Source organism: Numenius arquata, chromosome 2 (genome assembly GCF_964106895.1).
Source record: "Numenius arquata chromosome 2, bNumArq3.hap1.1, whole genome shotgun sequence".
Lineage (NCBI taxonomy): Eukaryota > Metazoa > Chordata > Aves > Charadriiformes > Scolopacidae > Numenius > Numenius arquata.
The window spans coordinates 21,803,203-21,820,576 of record NC_133577.1 but is presented as its reverse complement, the minus strand read 5'-3'; the positions used below and the strand labels follow the sequence as shown (position 1 = coordinate 21,820,576).

General features: G+C 39.3%; 1 protein-coding gene across 1 annotated transcript in view; it reads left to right on the top strand.

Annotated features, from left to right (window-relative positions):
• The first annotated feature begins 298 nt into the window (after window positions 1-298).
• GALNT2 (polypeptide N-acetylgalactosaminyltransferase 2) overlaps window positions 299-17,374 on the top strand; it is a 97,814-nt gene continuing 80,738 nt past the window's right edge. The window contains exon 1 of the mRNA XM_074167267.1: window positions 299-421. Coding sequence (XP_074023368.1) covers window positions 299-421 — 123 coding nt within the window. The remainder of the gene's footprint in view (window positions 422-17,374) is intronic.

Here is a 17,374-nt window from a genome sequence, read left to right as displayed (position 1 = left end):
CAGTGCGCGCCTCTGCCGCCGCCGGGGGCGCGTGGCCCCCGGCCCGTGAGGGAGGAGGAGGGAGCGGTGCGGGCGGCCCGGCCGGCGGCCCGGCGTGCTGCAACCATGGCGACGCCGGTAGTCCCGCCCCGCCCCGCCCCCCGCGGGGCCGGACGGCGCGGGATTGGTCGGGGGGGGCGGGCGTTCGCCCTCTGCCCCCTGACCCTGCGCGGCAGCGGCGGCGGCAGGAGCGGAGGCGGCGGTTGCTGCTGGCCGTTTCCTGGTGGCCTGGCGGCGGCGCGGGAGTGAGTGAGGGAGGATGCGGCGCAGGTCTCGGCTGCTGCTCTGCTTTGCTTTCCTCTGGGTGCTGGGCATCGCCTACTACATGTACTCGGGCGGCAGCGCCGCGCTGGCCGGAGGCGGCGGCGGCGGCGGGAGGAAGGTGAGAGCCCAGCCCGGAGCCCCTGCCCGGGGCGGGAGGGGAAGGTGCGCCCTCCCCGTGCGCCGGCGGCGGGGCTGGGGCAGTGGGGGCGAGGGATGGGTGTCTCCTCACCCCCGCGGGGCGGGGGCCGCTCTCTTTCAGGCGGGGTGAAACTCCCCCGGGCTTCTCCTTCCCGTCCTTCTTCCCGCCCGCCCTTCCCCAGCCCGTTTCCCGGAGGCAGATGGCTTCTTTGTGGACTTCAGACCGGTTTCAGCCTCGTCACGTCGCTCCCTATCCAACTGCGGCCGGCCACGTCCCGGGCCGGGGGAAGTTGGTGTGGGAGGGGAGAGCGGGGCGGGCGGCGGGAGGGGGCCGGGGCTGCGCTCCGGGGCGGGGAGGGGGGACCGGGACCCGCCTCGGCTCCTCTCCGCTCCCTTCCCGGCAGATAACGTCTGCCTTTTCCTTCCCCCGCCGGCACCGGAGTCGTCTGGGCTGGTGCTCCCACCTAGAGAATCGATGAGGATCCCAGCCGCAGATGCGTTTCCCCCTTTCTTTTCCCCTCTTGGACGCACAGCGATTCCCTGTCTCCTTATCGCTGCACCCAAAGATACGGTTTTCTGATGGGTTTTGCAATATTTCAGGAAATAGCTGGATTTGTCACGTTTCGTGTCTGTGGTGTTGAAGGTCTGTCTCTTCCTTTTTTTTAACGGCTCGGTTACTGATGTTCGAGAAGTTCTCTGTTGACAGTACAGGACATTATTCTGTCCATCAGCTTATTAAGTGAAGTTTTCCATGTGTTACAGTAATGCATTGATCAGGAAAATAGCTTTAAGTATGTCATAGTTCACGTTTGTGTCAGTCAAAACAGGCTTCTGTGGCATGATATGGGAAGTGGCAACTTTATCCACTAACTCCACTTAGAAAAAATAATTATGAGTAAGGGTGCTTTTTCTGTGGGCTTTCTCCCCAAACACTAGCAAAGCCAAGAGCTTTTAGAAACTGTCATATTAAACATTATATTTTGGAATAGGAAAAGTGAAAAAGCATCTCATAATTGTGTCACTTTTCAAAAAAATCCAAACAAGCCCAGAAATGGGAAGAGGGCAAGTGAGCAAAGCGCACCACAGTTAAGTGGTGTTATTTTCTAATAAATGTTAGTCTGCTGTTAAATGAAAAGTAGTGTTTCTTAAGTCTAGCAGTGCATAAGAAGAGGAATCCTTTTATGTTGCTATGATGCAGTGTGGTTCATCAATGCACGTATTCCCAGTAAAAATCTGTTGATGACTGCTTCCACGACCTGCCACGGGAACCAAATACTTGCATGATTACTTACAAGATTGCTTACGTGAGCAAGGGTCTAGAGAATGACTTGCTGCTCATTGATAATTGGCTCTCTGTTCTTGTGTGTCCTGTTATATTTTCTCCCTGTAGCTTAGGAATGCGTTCAACAGCAACTTTTGACGTAATATATTAAAGTGTTAAGTGTGTATTGCTAAATACAAGCTCTTGGTCCTTCAAAGTAGATACAGTAGCAGAAATAGATCAAGCATGTGACAAAAAGTAAGGCAGTAGCCTAAAGCCTGTCTTGAAGAACCATCAGAGTGTATTTAGAAAGTAAAAGCAATCTTACGCTGCCGCTGATGTGTAATGGGATAAAGAAAAGCTATCTAAGGCAAATATATCTGCAGATAGGGAAATATATTTTTAACTCTTATGGTGTGTTTCATTTGGAGTTTCCAGACAGGTTTGCAACTCTGTACAGTTCATTTTTACTGCTAGGGAAACAGCAGTGTGGGGATAGTGATTTGCCCAAGGTCACCTAGAAGACTAGGTGAGGATAAAACAGAAAATAAACCCGTCTTTCTGAGTACTATTCTGGTACTTAATCTACTAGAACCTGCTGCTGTTTATTATTGATATTAGTAGGAGTTTTTACTAGGTTTTAAGAGATCTATGATCCTGATCATTGCTTTGGTAGCATAATTTGTTAACATTCTGCTCCAAATTTAGTAAACCTTACTGGCCTTGGTAATTGGAAGAGTTTAGTAAAGATAATTTAAAGAAAATGAGAAATTTCATCAGCCTCAGAAACTCAGAGCTAGTTTAAAAATGTGGAAGTTTAAGGCTGTATGGTAAGGAAGAAAATAGGTACTGTGACCACAAGAAAAAAGTGGGGAAATTAACAATTATGTGTGGATTGGCGATTTAGGATTCTATTTTCTGTCAGCGAAGCGTAAAATTTAATCCTGGGCCTCAGCATAGGTTAGCAAATGTAAGTAGAGGAAGATGTGTGTAATGTAATAGCTCTTGAATCTCAATAAAAGGCTTATTAACTTAGTGTCAGAGCCTGGTATAAAGCAAAAACACAAACTGTCTTAAACTTATGAACAGAAACCCCGCTGTAGTAAATTTCTTGGTGTGTATGACTTCATGTAGTCCTTATTACTTGCCCACTATTTCAATATAATGGAAACAGAGTTGCTTGCAGAAGAACATCACTTTTAATAAATTGAAGTCTCTGCTGTGTTCAGTCTATATAATTACAGAAGGTGGGATAGTTCTTAATTTGTGTAAGTAATTTGCATATCAATTACAGATCTGGTTATACAAACAATGTTTTTTTTGGTAAGGATGATTTTTTTTTTTTTCATGTGCTGGTAGTGTATTATCCAGACATACTGGACTTGTTTGGTAGGGCAGCCAGTCCTGTTATGTGACGAATGCCACCAATTCCCTTTTTCTTCAGTAAAGTTGTAGAGTTGAAGGTGTGTGCCCTTTGTCAGGATTGCAGCTGAGTAAGAAAAGAGTGATTTTTAAATTTTTTTTATTTTCATGTGAGTTTCTACTTATTTTGGTTCTCCGTTTACAACCTTTCTAATGAGATCTGTGAAGCTATTTGGATGTTGCAGTGTGCAGTACAGCCTTGCCTGGGTTTTTGGCCTCTGGCAGCAGTGGTGGAATCCACAGCCCTATGTGCAGTAAGAACTGAGCAGGCATGAAAGGGCTAGAGCACACAAAGTGGAAGCTGTCTCATTGGTAAGTGTGTAAAGCATAATAACAAAAAAAATTAGGAAAATAGGAAGGTGCAATGCTTCTTATTCTGGATGTAGGCATAAAAACTGAAGAAATTATGTCTTTCATGTCTGGAATTTAGGGTGTGACAACCTTTTTCTTATTTTTTTTCTTTTTTTTTGAAAAGAAGAAAAGGATAGAGTCAAAGCCTTTCATTCAAAATGTTCTTGGAGGGGGCAGAAATGTCTCTCTTTCTTCTTTTTTTTTTTCCACCCCCCTCTCTCCCCTCCAGTGAATCTCCAATTAAAACAATTGTAAGCTTGAGAGTGCTATGGGTTCACTCCTTCTCCAGCCAAATTACTAGGTTGTAGGTTGGAAAGAGTGAGTCTGATTCACTTGTTTGAAGGTTAGAAAAACAGTTGCTAAAACCAGCTGTGACACAGAAGAAAGCAAATTGCGAGCCCAACAGTAGAGACTGAGAAAAATGTGGGCTACTGTTGTGTTCACTTAATGTGTTTTATATTAAAAAGCCTTTGGAGTGGAGACTGGAAATGCCCTTCTTTTCGTGGATGAATTTCCTAATCTGTAGCAAAAGCAGTTTGTGTCTCAGACTTGCACAAAATGGAGCAACTTTTGCAAGATGACTAGAAAGCTACTCATGCTCTCCCAAGCCAAAGTCATCCTGATGATGTGATCCCCTCCTAAGACTGGTGTGAATTTGAATTTGTGTATTTGTCACACAGGTTTTGAGTTCTTTAACCACTAAGCTCTTGCACAATAGAGTGACTGGATTAAAAAAAAAAAAAAAGCCCAAAATCCCAGCTGTTTTCTAAAGCACTTGGTCTTCTAGGCATTAAGAAAGTAGCCCCATGTAATTGAGCCCTTCAGGCAGGACAGAGGAATGTCTGCATCGTGTTGAAAGCACTGAACACTCAGCCGCTGCCAAGAGTGAAATCCTCCTAGGCGTACCCTGAAGGAGAACTGTAGGCAGAAAGGGGATTTACCATTGAAAGCTAAGACATGAAGAGAGGTCTACTAGGTTAAGCTCCGGCTGAGCCAAGGTTTGGACCCTTCTGGATTTAGGTGCCAAAGTTCTGACAAGCTTTTACTTTTTTTGCACTGTAAAGAATGTTGGTTGTTTTTAAGTTGGGCCTCTGTCCCCTCTTGCCCCATCTTTGCTATCTGGAGGAGGTGGCTAAAAGCAACCTTTCAGAAATCAGAGATGGGTAACTTTTGCCAGTCCTTCTTAAAATCAGAAACATCTTTCTTTTTCATCAACTCCCCTCTTCCTCCCCAAAACCAACCAAAAACCAAACCCTAACAAAACTAAACCTCAAAACTACCTCAGACTAGAAGCTTGTTACTCTCTTGGCTCACCAGATTTACTGGATGTAATGGGACAAATTGGAGAAATCTAATTTATGATTAGTTGAGCCACAAGGAGGCAGGCTTCTCCTGTGGAACTGGTTATTACCCTGTATATAGTGCTATTTTTCCTTTCCATATTCTGGTTTTGGGGTGGTTTTTTTGGTTGGGTGTTTGTTTTTTTTATTTTATTTTATTATTTTGGAACAGGCTTTTGATAGGTGGCTGTACCATGGAGCTAGCTGAGATGAAATATGTCCAAAGGTAAAAGGTGATGTCTTGCCTTGAGTATGTGACTGATTAAAAGTGGCTTAATCACTTTGGGGAAAGCAGTGGAAAAAGAAGCAAGCTTTGTAAATTCTTGTTCTACAAGGATAAAACTTTACAATAACTCCTTTCAGCATATGGAAGGCTTTCTTTTTCTCTTTCTTTTCTCCTTTTTTTTGGAACCCCTGAACTATTTCAGTTACTCTTAAATGGAGCTCTTATTGCCATTATACATAATGACGTACATAGGAGAGCAAGAGTGCTACATATACTGCAGATTTAGTGTACCTAAGTTTCTTTTTGAAGGTTTAAGTAGGAGGAAAAAGGAAATGTCTTTTAACTTTAGCTGCATTAACCTGTTTTTGTCAGAGTGAAGCTGCAGAGCGTAACTTCTTTTGACTGTTCCTCTCAAGGTGTGTGAAGGAAGTAGAGATTTTTTTTTTTGGAAGGGGGTTAGAAGTAACCTTCCCAGTTCTGTTGTTTTCTTTCATCTGAGAAACGCATCACCTGTTTCAGCTGCTAAATACTGTTTAGTTTGCCACATCATTTTTAAAGGTAACTTCAGCCCCTTATATGATGTCACATTGGATGTGATTTCCGAAATCTTGATCTTTAGACAAGTGAAGATATCAAAGGTTAAAAAAGCTAAATTGTCATATGTAATTTCTGCGGCATTCATTTCCTAGAAGATCCAAGGAGATAGAAAAGGATGTTCCTCTGCATAACAGATAACAGTTTCTGCTAATGCATGACTTTCTTCTGTACAATTCTGTGGTAAATGGGAAAGAAATTAAATGCCCAGGCACTTGAATAATAAAGCTGTCCTTCTCTCGCTAGAATGTAAAAATGAGTCTCTGAATTTTGTTGTACATGTATGTTTTCTCAATCTAACATATGTCACAACAAAATGACTGTCTTGCCAATTTAGTCAATGTAGTCACTTATTTTTGTGGATTACTTCATAAAATTTAATTCTGAGTGCAATGAAAGACAGTCAAATGCAAATTTTCTGCCATCTATTTAGGTCTGTGGTCATATTGGGCTCTTCCCTTTTCCTCTGCTACTATTTGAAATGCTTCAGTGGTTCGTTTTTTTTTTTTTTCCTGTTGATATGGAGGGGCAGTGAGAAATTAATTCTTAGCTAGAAGACTGTTGTGCCAGATTAGAAATTGATGACTCTGGCTTTGCTACAGATGCTGTTGCTTTTGGATTATTGATAGCTATTTTGTTTCATAAATGGAGAAGGGCAGGGCTGTAGTGATGGCAGAAGGGGCTGGGGAAATGAGAAAGATTTCTTCAGTAGTTTCATATGAAACGGGGTAGTTAACCATCTTTTTCCCCTAGTTTTTCCCTTTTGTGTGGGTATTGTAGTAGTTTGCTGTGCTTCTCTGTGTTACTCCATTGCTGCTGGGGTTTGCTGCTTACAGTGATCTCTGTGTACAAAGTTTGTAAGTTGTAGTGATGTCCTTTGAGAGATATTGTTTAAAAATTAGCTAGTGCGCTAATGAAGTGTGCAGTATACCTTACCTGTTCTGGCTTGTCCGTCCTGTGTTTTGGGCTGTATTGCAAATAAATGCCAGTTGTTCTTTCCATGTATTCTAGATCCTTCCAAAAATACAACGTGAAAAGTGATAGAATAACATTTTATTACTTCATATGAAGTAAAAGAATATTAAAGATCCATCTCAGTAGTGATTACCAAAATGGAGTTGTCATCACTTGGTCTTTTAGACCAACCTAGAAAAACAAAATATAAACCATTTAAACATATGTTAGATAATTTCAATCTTAGTCTTCAAAATTACATGATAATTTCACATTTTTTCCTTAGAAATCCTGATTATTTTTTCCTCTCTTGTCTTGTCTGTTCTTTTGGCCCTTTGCTCTTTAGTTTACAATGTTACATGGTACCCAAGTGCTTGTATATAACTGATACTGTCTTTTTAGGTCAGATCAGAGATGTGGTATTGTCTGCTAGATAGCCACTCACAATGATACTCCACTACAGAATAGAAGAGAGACCTTTATATCCATACTGGGTGTCATGAGAGAGTAACCCTTGTTGTTTGCCTAGAAACTGTTTAAAAATAATAATTGCAGCAGAGACAGCCTATAAAACTTTTTTTCTTTGGTTAGCTTTTTGGTAACTACATGTAATTCATAAATAATCTAATATACAGTACCTTTGGTTAAGTTAAGTCTGTTTGGAAAGAAAACATTGGGACACAGTTGATCCTGTGCAACTCAGATGATGGATGTAAGCTGCTCAAATAAAGTCAATGCAAATTATAAACTTGTATTGTTGTTTAGGTTAGTCCACTTAAATCTTTTCTTAAATAACCTACCCTTGACAGTAGCTTAGCTATAGCAGTACAAATTAATGTTTAGCCAGGTGGTGTACAAACAGTTTTTCAACTCCCTGGCCATTGATAACTTGTTACTAAATGTGATTTTTATTAGGATTTAGTGGAGAAGTTGTATATTGCCAATATGTTGTGATACAATTTGAATTCTAATAGTGAATCTGCAGGAAGCAGTGAGAGATTTGTATTTTTTTCTTTCTTTTTTTTTTTTTTTTCCAGGGATATGGGGCTGAATGTCATTGCCCAAATATATACAGATAGTGTGGAAATAGAGTACCAGTGTGGGTGATAAAGAAGGAAACACTAAGCAGGTTTTATTGCTGTCATGTAATTCAAAGCAGTGATATCTTAAATTTTAAAACCAAGTGCATTCTTGTATGTTGTTTGTTTGGATATGAGTTAGGTGCTCATCTTCTCTTCAGCTTTTCCCTTTCATGTAATCTTTCAAAGGAATAAGAGATGGATTGAGGTGGGAGGAAGGTGGGAATTAAGAGTCCACATCAAAATGATCATTTTATGTGTTTGGGAATTTGAAGGCATAGCATAAGATAGTCTAGATAACACTAGAAACTGAACCATTTTGTGTTCCCTCTGCGTCTTTAAGGTTTTTTTCACAGAAAGTTTTGTATTGTAGACCACTGCTGCTAAGTGGAAGTGAAGGTTTTAAAATGTGTGGGTGGTGTTTTTTTCTCCATTATTCAGAGAATGAATTATTTTGTGTGCATCAGTAACACGCAGGTTTCATAGACTACATGCTTACCTGTCGCTTTCTAAGTCTTCATTTGCCAAGTAATCCTGCCATGAATGAAGCAGTCCTGGACTATTTATCGTGTCCTCTGGCAGTCTTTAGTGATCGTGAAAGGGGAAAAAATCAGCATTTGTTTTCTTTCTATAAACTATGACTGATATATCCCCTGTTGGAATAGAAGGTATTTTAAAATTCCATTGTGGCTGCTTTTGGAGTGGGTTGTGTGTTTGATTTTGTGGGGTTTTTGGTGGTATTTTTTTCTTTTTTCTTGTGTGTATCAACTTGCATGTTAAAGTTGTTTCCCCACTGTCCCTTTTTATACACTGGTTTTGTTAATTGCCTAGGGTACCTTTATTGTCATTTAAACAAGTTAAAATATGCTAGTTCAAATAGCTCCACCACCTGACAGAGCACATCTGTGTAAAGGGACTATGCAGGCAGATGTTAGTTTTGAGCTCCGCTTATGAAATTCAAATGGGAAAGGAATGAGATGGTAAAAGAACAGAAAGTCTGAATTTTAGAGTATTTCATATATTCCCCCAAACTGCTATGTAGTGCACATCAAAGGCAATAATTTGGATTTGTCGTCTTTATAACTGTGGTCTCTTATGGGGGGGTGGAAAAAAGAGCCTATTAGAAAAGTTTTTTAACAACTGAACCTGCAATCTTTTCAAAGTTGTAAAATTGTCGTAAAACCTGGGCGCTTTTTTGAGGAAAGCAAAGAATAACTAGAGATTCTGCTGAATTCAGGCATTAGCAAAGTGCAATAGATTGTCTGTACCAAGTAACAGATCTGCTTGAAACAAAAATACTTTAGCTGAGGAAAGATTATACAAAGAATTGGCACTGAGCTAACGCTATTGTGTACAAATCCTCAAAGAGCTATGACTTGATGAGAAGAAAATGTTTTCTCCTTGTATGAAGTTCCAAATGTTTAGGCACCCTGGAAATAATCAGCACAGCTGAAATTAGTTTTGGTTGCTAAAATAAATTTGCTCTAGCTGGCCTGTCAGTTTAAGGATGGTCAATAAATATATGAGTATATATACGGATATATGCTTATTGAGATGAAATGTTAAGCTTTTTAGATAGCTTGGCTTTTCTTTCTCTTGGGTCTCTTAAGTGAAATGGAAAAGTCTGTTCATTGAAATACATTTCGGTTCTCTTAAGACCTTGGTAAGGAAAAGGAAAATTTTTCTCATTAACTACTTCATTTGGTAGCAAGCTGCTACTGACTAATGGTAGACTAGCCTATATACTTACAGATCATTCAGCCATTGGGAAACATTCCTATCGCAAAACCACTGCTGTGGTAGGTGGATCTGCCAAAAATGTGGGGGTGATTGAATTACAGTATATATCTGCTGGAGTGTTTCATAAGATCAGGGTTGTGTATGTTGTCCAGACAGTATAATAGGTTTGTGTTATGGGTGATAGCATGTCTCCTGCTACAGTGGCATGCATCAGTCCATCAGTCCTCCTGGTTACCATACCAGACCATCCATCAACAGCAACCTTGCTCATTTTCTTCAGCATTATCTATTTGGAGCAAATAAGGGGTGTTCTTTAGTCCTCTGACTTGTGTTCTCACAACACAATGTGTATTTGGGTTTTTACTGTGTTGCTCTGTCAACAGCTATTGACATGAAGATGTGCAATGTCTTTTAGTCTCAATAAATGGTGAACCGACTGTTGCAGCATGTGGGATAGTTGTTACCCATATACACTATGTTAGTGAATACTTCTTAAAGTTTTAATTAAGGAAATGTTCCTTTTCGTTCCACTGATGCAGTATCTAGCTTTCTTTCGGTATTCTCTGTAGGTGGACCCCATGAGAGCACTGGAGTTTGGTTTTATTACTTGGTGCACTTTTAAGAGCCGTTCTTAATACCTCTTAAACTGATAGATGTCTGTCAAAGACAACCCCCACCCATTGGCTAAGCTGTGTGCTTTCTGTTAATAAGTGCATCATAAGAACTCGTAGGTGTTGGTAGTTAAATAAAAAGGCATTTGAAGTCTAAAAGAAGTATTTAAAATAAAACTAGTGGGCATTAGCCTAGCAAACAGCTTGTTTGCATCCTTAGGTTCCATACTTCCTGTGCAAAAAGTGCAGGGGAAGGGACTTGCCTTCTTTGTACAGCAAAAAGTGTGCCTGAATGCTTTTGGGGGAAACTTTTTCCTTTATAGAAACACAAGTGCAAGTGTTGTTTGGCTTGGTAGATTCTTAGTGGGAAGATTGAACTGAGTGGAAGATTGTTGATACCACCACTGAGGTATCACAAGAGTTAGAAATATGTTGGGACAAAGCTTACGCTGAACAGCAGAGAAAAAAAAATTTGAAGGACTTTTCTCCAGTGACTGCCAAGTCTGTGAGAGACTTGGTAAGGATGCAGTATGCCTCGTTAAGGTGTAGCTGTTCAGTTATTCCCAAATCTTTCTGAATATTCTCTAGCAAAAATAAGCAAGAGATTGATCTTGATGTTCACTTTAGCCGAGACAAGTACCTGGCTTTATACACAGCAAAAGCTATTTGCCTAAAAATCCATTTAGGCTACCTACTGAGATAACTAATGTTGATCATAGTGGTGTTCTAGGAAAAAATACTACTTTTATCCTGGGAACAATAGTTAGAAAATCAAGATGATAAAATCAATCTATAATCACCTAATGTTCTCTCTCCTGTGTGCTTGCAGTCCCAAGAGACAGAAACTGAGGCAAAATCTAGTTTTATACACATGGATGGTCTTGGAGTGTGATTTTTTTTTTTTTAAATTATTTATTTTTTAGTTTGTCGTCATTATTCCTTAATGGTTGCAAATGTTTCAAATTTGTCCGTGACTGGGTCTTTATTTAGTGATATGCCAAAGTAGTTTGTCTGGTGGTTGTTGTCTTTTTTTTTTTTTTAAGGTAGGGATATAGAAAATATTTTTGACAATTTCCATTAGTACATTTGCTAGGCTGTCTGTGTAGAAGTAATCCTTTTCTTGATAAACTTGGATGTTGTAAGTACTGTCTGACAGTACCGGAAAGTCTGGTTAAAAGATACCACCACCTGTTCAGAAGACTTGAGTGTTACTTGCTTTATAGTACTGTCTAGAGTTCTGGGTCTATTGTGCAAAAAACTGAATGGTCTTGCTATTTCTACACCATGAACTTAGAAAAGGGCTTTCTCCTGGTGGGATTTTGATATCTGTGCAAGGATGTTAGCTGTGGTCTTACAGTAGAAATGTTCTCATGTGGCCGTCTTCTTGGTATGGCCTTTTGCTCAAAACCAAATCTTTTTGTCTATGTGTATCTCAACAAACTATATTAGAGAATTAGCTTTTATGGATTAAAACTCAGTAATTAGGATGTTATAATTTGTTAAATTTAATCCAATTTACACATCACATGGAAAAGATAGCTCAAGCTTTTCGGTATTCAGCATTGAAGTGTGATGGGACTTCACGCTGCTGAGCTTTCACGAGAACAGGGTGAGAATGTCTCTTGGGTCTGGGTCTGATATGGTAGTCATGCTACGCAGTGAACCACATCTAGTGTCTAATCTTAATGTTGCTGATGTTGACTCCAGTTCACCACATTCAGTTTTGCTTATAATTGTGATATACTAATGTTTATTTCTAAGAGCAGCTACAGCTCTGATGCAGGCAATGGTTTGGAAATATAATGGCATTTGTTCAGATTAACTGCGTTTGTGGCTGTCATGATGTTATCCCAGTTACTGAGAAAAGTTTCCAGTGACACATCTGGAAAAGTATGCAAGAGAATTGATGTAAAACTCTTCTACTTGCTGAATGTTATGTATCCTGTAATGTTCTTGGTGTTCTAAAAGGTGTATTAAAAAGGCAGTGTGGCGATGTTGTTCGATGAGTTCTGGGGGACAGGAGTAGTTTGGATGTTACTTCCTTTGAATAATTTACAATGCCTGAACTGATCGCTTTTCAGTTGTAAATGGCTTTGAAGATTTTTTTTTTTCTTTTAAGGGAACTGCCACGCAAGTGATTTGGCAAAGTCTTGTGAAGGCTTCTAAAACTATGTAAGGAAACATTGGTTTTAATGCACCTTTGTGATGAAGGCCAGTTTATAGTGATGAATAAGCAAGGTATTGGATGTTAGTGGGTGTATGAACTTGACAGTCTTCTGAAATCTTATTTTTTTCTTTTGGAAGATGTGAGTAGTAGAATTTAAGGAAAAACCTTGTACTTTAGATGGCAATTTCTATTAAAATAATCCATAGAGGTACTGAAATTACGGCAATTCTTCAAGACTCTAAGTGCTTGTTTATGTATGCAAAACAGCTAATAAGTGTCTGCAGTTTGCTTCAAATATTAATGCTTTTCTGTTTGCGTTATATACCATCTTAGTTTGAGTTTATCCCTGTTTCACCTTAGCTATATGACTGTCACTTTCCTTTTGCACTGTCACAATACTTTGACAGAACATCATGGCACATGGTGGATTTTTTTAAAACATAATTTCTTGGGTAAGCCACGTTTTTAGGTAGAGATTCTATTTTATTATACAAATGAGAGTAGATCTAAAACTGGTTTTGGTAAAGTGTGTGTGTGATTTTTGGTGTGTGGTTGTTTTTTTTATAAAGACAGTGGCATTTATGTAGATACTGATACTGTGTTTGCTGCTGTTTCTCCTACAATATTTGAACAAGTCTGACTTTCTTCTTCTTGCCTGTAAGTGTGAACTTTGCAGTGATGCAGCTTGCTATCTGCAGCTTCAAGCGAGTTGAAGATGTATCTGCTTTTATCTTTTGTAGGTTAAAGTAATGTCCTCCTTTTCCTGGAGGGAGGTGATAGAGGGAGTGTTAAATGATTAGTCTGGAAAACATACTTTCACATAAGCATCAGAATAATTAAAAAGATTTTTTTTTCTAGATTTTTGTGATCAGCTAGTGCTTGCAGATATCATTTTTATAGTTCTGAATTGGTTTGGCTGGCTCTTTTGTCAGCTGAAGGAAGAAGAGTCTCCAATGGGAGAGTTTTTTTTGAAGTATGTTAGTATAACTGTTCTTCTGGCAACTGCATGATGTTTTCATTCAGTCTGTTCTCATGCTCTTACTGGCAGTAGGCTGTAGCAGCTGGGATGTCAGCATGTTTGCTTTCTTGTGACATGGTTTAGTCTTATTTTTAAGGCTTATCGGTTTAAGACAATTTTGTAGTCATTTTTTTCCCTTGTATTTGAATGGACTTTTGCCGTTACACAAATAGTGATGAAAATGGCAATGAAATGATAGAAAGTGGCTAGTACTGGCTTCCCTTCTGGTTTTGGAAGTTACAGTGGTTATTGCATGCCTGAATGCTATTTTTTGCCCATAGTTCAATGACCAAGCAGTTGATTCTCTTCTTCCCTCTCATCCTGAATTCTGGATTTTGCCAGGAAAACAAAGCTTTTCCCAGCTCTGCCAGTAAACAGCAGTGCTTGCCAGTTAATGCAATGATGTTAGCCTGGATGGAGCTGTTGTTGAGATGGGAATGGTCCCAATTGTACTGTTTGAATAGGTGGTTAATATGGTATGGGCAGTATTTCTATCGTTCTTTTGAGTGCTAGCATGCTTATGTATGTGGTCTTAATTTGTCTTAAAGTATATAATAATATACTTTAAGATTAATCCCCTAAATACATTACCCAAGAGTATTCTTGTTTGCTGTTGAAGAAAATGGTAATGACTGGTTCGTGTCTAGTAAAAACGCACATGCCTTTTAACATTTTATAGTGGGAGTAGTTAGTCTCTACCATGATATTACATTATATTATGATAAGGAAACACTGAAACTGTGATTACTATCTCACACGTAGCACCATGTAGTTTTTCAACTGTTAACTTGATTCTGCCTCTTTTTTCTGGAAGTGCAGTTCTAGCTGTTACGCCCATTCTGATAATAGAGGTGACTTGTAAAATACACTGCCCTCTTACTCTTTTGAGGATTGAAGATGTACAACAGAAGTTGTATTAGTTCTATTTTCCCGGTTTCTGTGCTCTGCTTTTGGGTTTGTATTTGAACGTCTAGCAGTTGTACTCTTTATATCTTAGTTGAAAAAAAAGTCCTATGTAAATAAATTGCATAGTCACTTTTCCCTGCAAGTATGAAAAGCTACTGATATTGGCATGACAGTATTCCTGCCTTGGAATAAAGAATGTATGATGAATACTTCTTGGGAAAACTATGATCTTGCCAGGAGCTTATAAAGAGAAAGTCAGATGGTCACTTGATTATTTTCCGTTAACTTGAACTTTTATGATCCTAGAGTTAAGCATTAAATAATTGGATACTGGTAGAACACAAAAAAAAAAAAGGCTCAGTGTTTCAGTAAGTAACTTAAACTAGGAACTGTCTGCTTCCGTTTACAATGCCCAAAACCAGAGTTTCTGTAGAGGAAGGGCTGCCAGATCTAATAATTTTAATAGTATCTGACACACACCAACAGACATTTTACTTTTGTTCTGCGACAGAGAAGGGAAAGGTAATGATATAGGCTGCTACTTTGTTTTAAAAGGCATCTATCTGTCGTACATAGTTTTCATCAGTCACCAACAAAACATTGTGTGTAAGAAAAGTAAGAAAAAGGGTGAAGATAAGCTGTAGGTCAAAAAGCAAAGAAAGGTATGCTAAAGAAGCCCTTATCTCTATCTCGGAAAATCATCACATCACTCTAAGAGAACAAATGTGTCTTATCCTAATCTTACCATTAGTATAAAACGTGGCCTGTATTACCTGGTTTTGGCTTGATAGTCAAATCCAGTTGAACTGAAAGGAAATCTAGGGAGAATGCTGTGCTGCAGGGACAGGTTTTGGTTTTTTGGTTAAAGTTCATTTGTACTAATGGCAACAATGTATAATTTTAGTTATCCTGTGAAATTCACTTAGCTTTGAGGTTTACAAAACAATAAATACTCTCTGTGCTAAGAATAACAATACAGTTTTAGACTGAGCTGCTCAGTATAGTTTACCAAGTTTACTTGTAGACAAAAACAATTACTTACCGTTAAGAGCAAATATGAGTGGAAAGCTCTTCTCCTCATGTTTATGTCTTGATGTTTGGGCTATCCCCCTGCCTGACCATTTGATTGCTCCTTGACAACTTGACTGATTTATTTCTTTTTCAGTCATTTTTGGGTTTTAATGATGACAACTGGGTTTTTTCATAGACTGTGAGTAGCAAGGAAATGGAATCTGTCAGCTGTCTTCAGGTATGCATTAGCAGAGAAGGAGGCTTCTAGAAACAGAAACTACATCCATTGTGATACTACAGCGTCTTTTTTGGCAGCTATGAAGTATTGTATGTGTAGAGAGAAATTAAATATGTGGTGTAGGTGTGTACAAAACTAAGAAAAAATAAACATCACAGTCATGGTGCTTCATCCTAGGATGCCAGGTGATTTGGATTGTACCCACTTTTGGTGGGTACATTTCAAAAAAACTTAAAATCACAGTAATCTATAAGAATCTGGGTTTTGTGTAGCCACAAACCACACTTCAGAAATTACTGGAAAGTTTATCTTGGGTGGGGGAACCAACAAGTGAAGTTACAGCTTGAACTGTGGCAAAAGTAAGATACTGAAAATCTTCTAAGAATAGAGTTAGTTTACTCTGTAGCCATCACTATGACTCCAACCATTGAAATACTGTGTTTAGGTTATCCTTAAAGCTAGAATACATGTCTGAAAGCTAAAAAGAAGCTGCTTTTTTCCATTCATGGCTGTTTGGGAATTCACAGTACTTCTGGCACGTGGTGAATTAGGTTCTGCTGAGCATGGGGTGCCCGTGGCTCCCACTGCATTCAGTGCCTCTCTGTGGTATAAACAGTTGGCATTGAACTTCTTTCAGTCTGCCTTTCTTCTTGGGCCATCGCTGCTGCTAGTAAGTGGCACTGGCACTAGAAATGTCAAGCCTTTCTTAACATTGCAGGACTTCAGCTTATTTCAAAATTGATCAGAAGATGTTTGAGAGGAGATCTGCAATTGTCAAAGGGAGGTGAAAGTGGCAACTGAATTTTTTCCTGTGGTTGGGTATCTACAAATTTTAACTTGTTTGCTATTTTACGATGTGGATTTCAAACTCTACTTCAATGGTAGGCTTGGGCTGTTCATTGAGAGAAGCTGTGTATTTCACAATGTTCATTTGCTAAGGCTCTGTTTTGCAGCTGCTGCCTTAGAGATGCACTAATTCTGAAAGTGTTGCATGTTTGGCATCCCTTGCTGTGCACCTTTGCTGTGCATCCCTTGCTGTGCACACTTCTAAACAAAACCTGTCTTGTCACACTGCTGTAAAAGAAATTGGAATAGAGATTTCTACTATTGCAACAAGAAATAACAAGCACAGTTTTTCCGAAATATTTTTACCATTTGATGTAAGCATGCTATTTTACTTTATAAACTGTCTGCATTGAGTGCAAGTGGAAAGTATTATATCTTATAAATAAAAGCTGATTTAATCTGCCTGTGATATTTTTGCCATTGTACTGTTTACAGTTTTTAAGACTTCTTAAATATATTGGAGTGTGTTTATTTTTGAGGATGACAAAATATGTCTGATTCCCTCTTTCAAATCACTGTTTATTCTATGCTACATTTTGAAGCAACAGGCATGTCAGAGCCTTTACTTTTCTACATAAGGCTGCAGACCACTACCTTATTTTCTAGATCTCGGGTTATCAGACAGTTGTAGTTGAACATGTTTTCCATACCAGAGAAATGTTGACCTGAAATGTCACAGAGGTAAGAATATTGTAATAATTTCCTCTATAAAGGACTGATGAAGTAGAGTGAAATCTGTGTGGACAGGTCACATGTACTTTATTTTTGTCTTTAGGAGCAAGCACACTGTTACTGAACTATCTCATGGCATGATACTATGACCATATGGTCATGATTAACGCTTAAGTATACTTACTTAAAAATTTGAGTCCTTCCTTCCCCCCCCCCCCCCCCCCCGCCCTTGCTCTTCTCATTGTGTAGTGTTAACTAATAGGAATGAAATCTTAATATACACAATTATTTTCCTCCTTGAGAGTTACAGAAAGTGATAACCTTTGGGAGACCAGGTAGCTCCTGGGAGTCCTTAAAGCATGTTGCTCTTCATAATAAAGTCTGTCTTCTGCAGAGCCTAAACAGCATCTTCTGCATACAATTGCCATAATAAAAAAAATCTTGGTGTGTAACGAATGCTTAAAATTCACGTGAGGTTTAGCAGGCTTTCTTTGCAT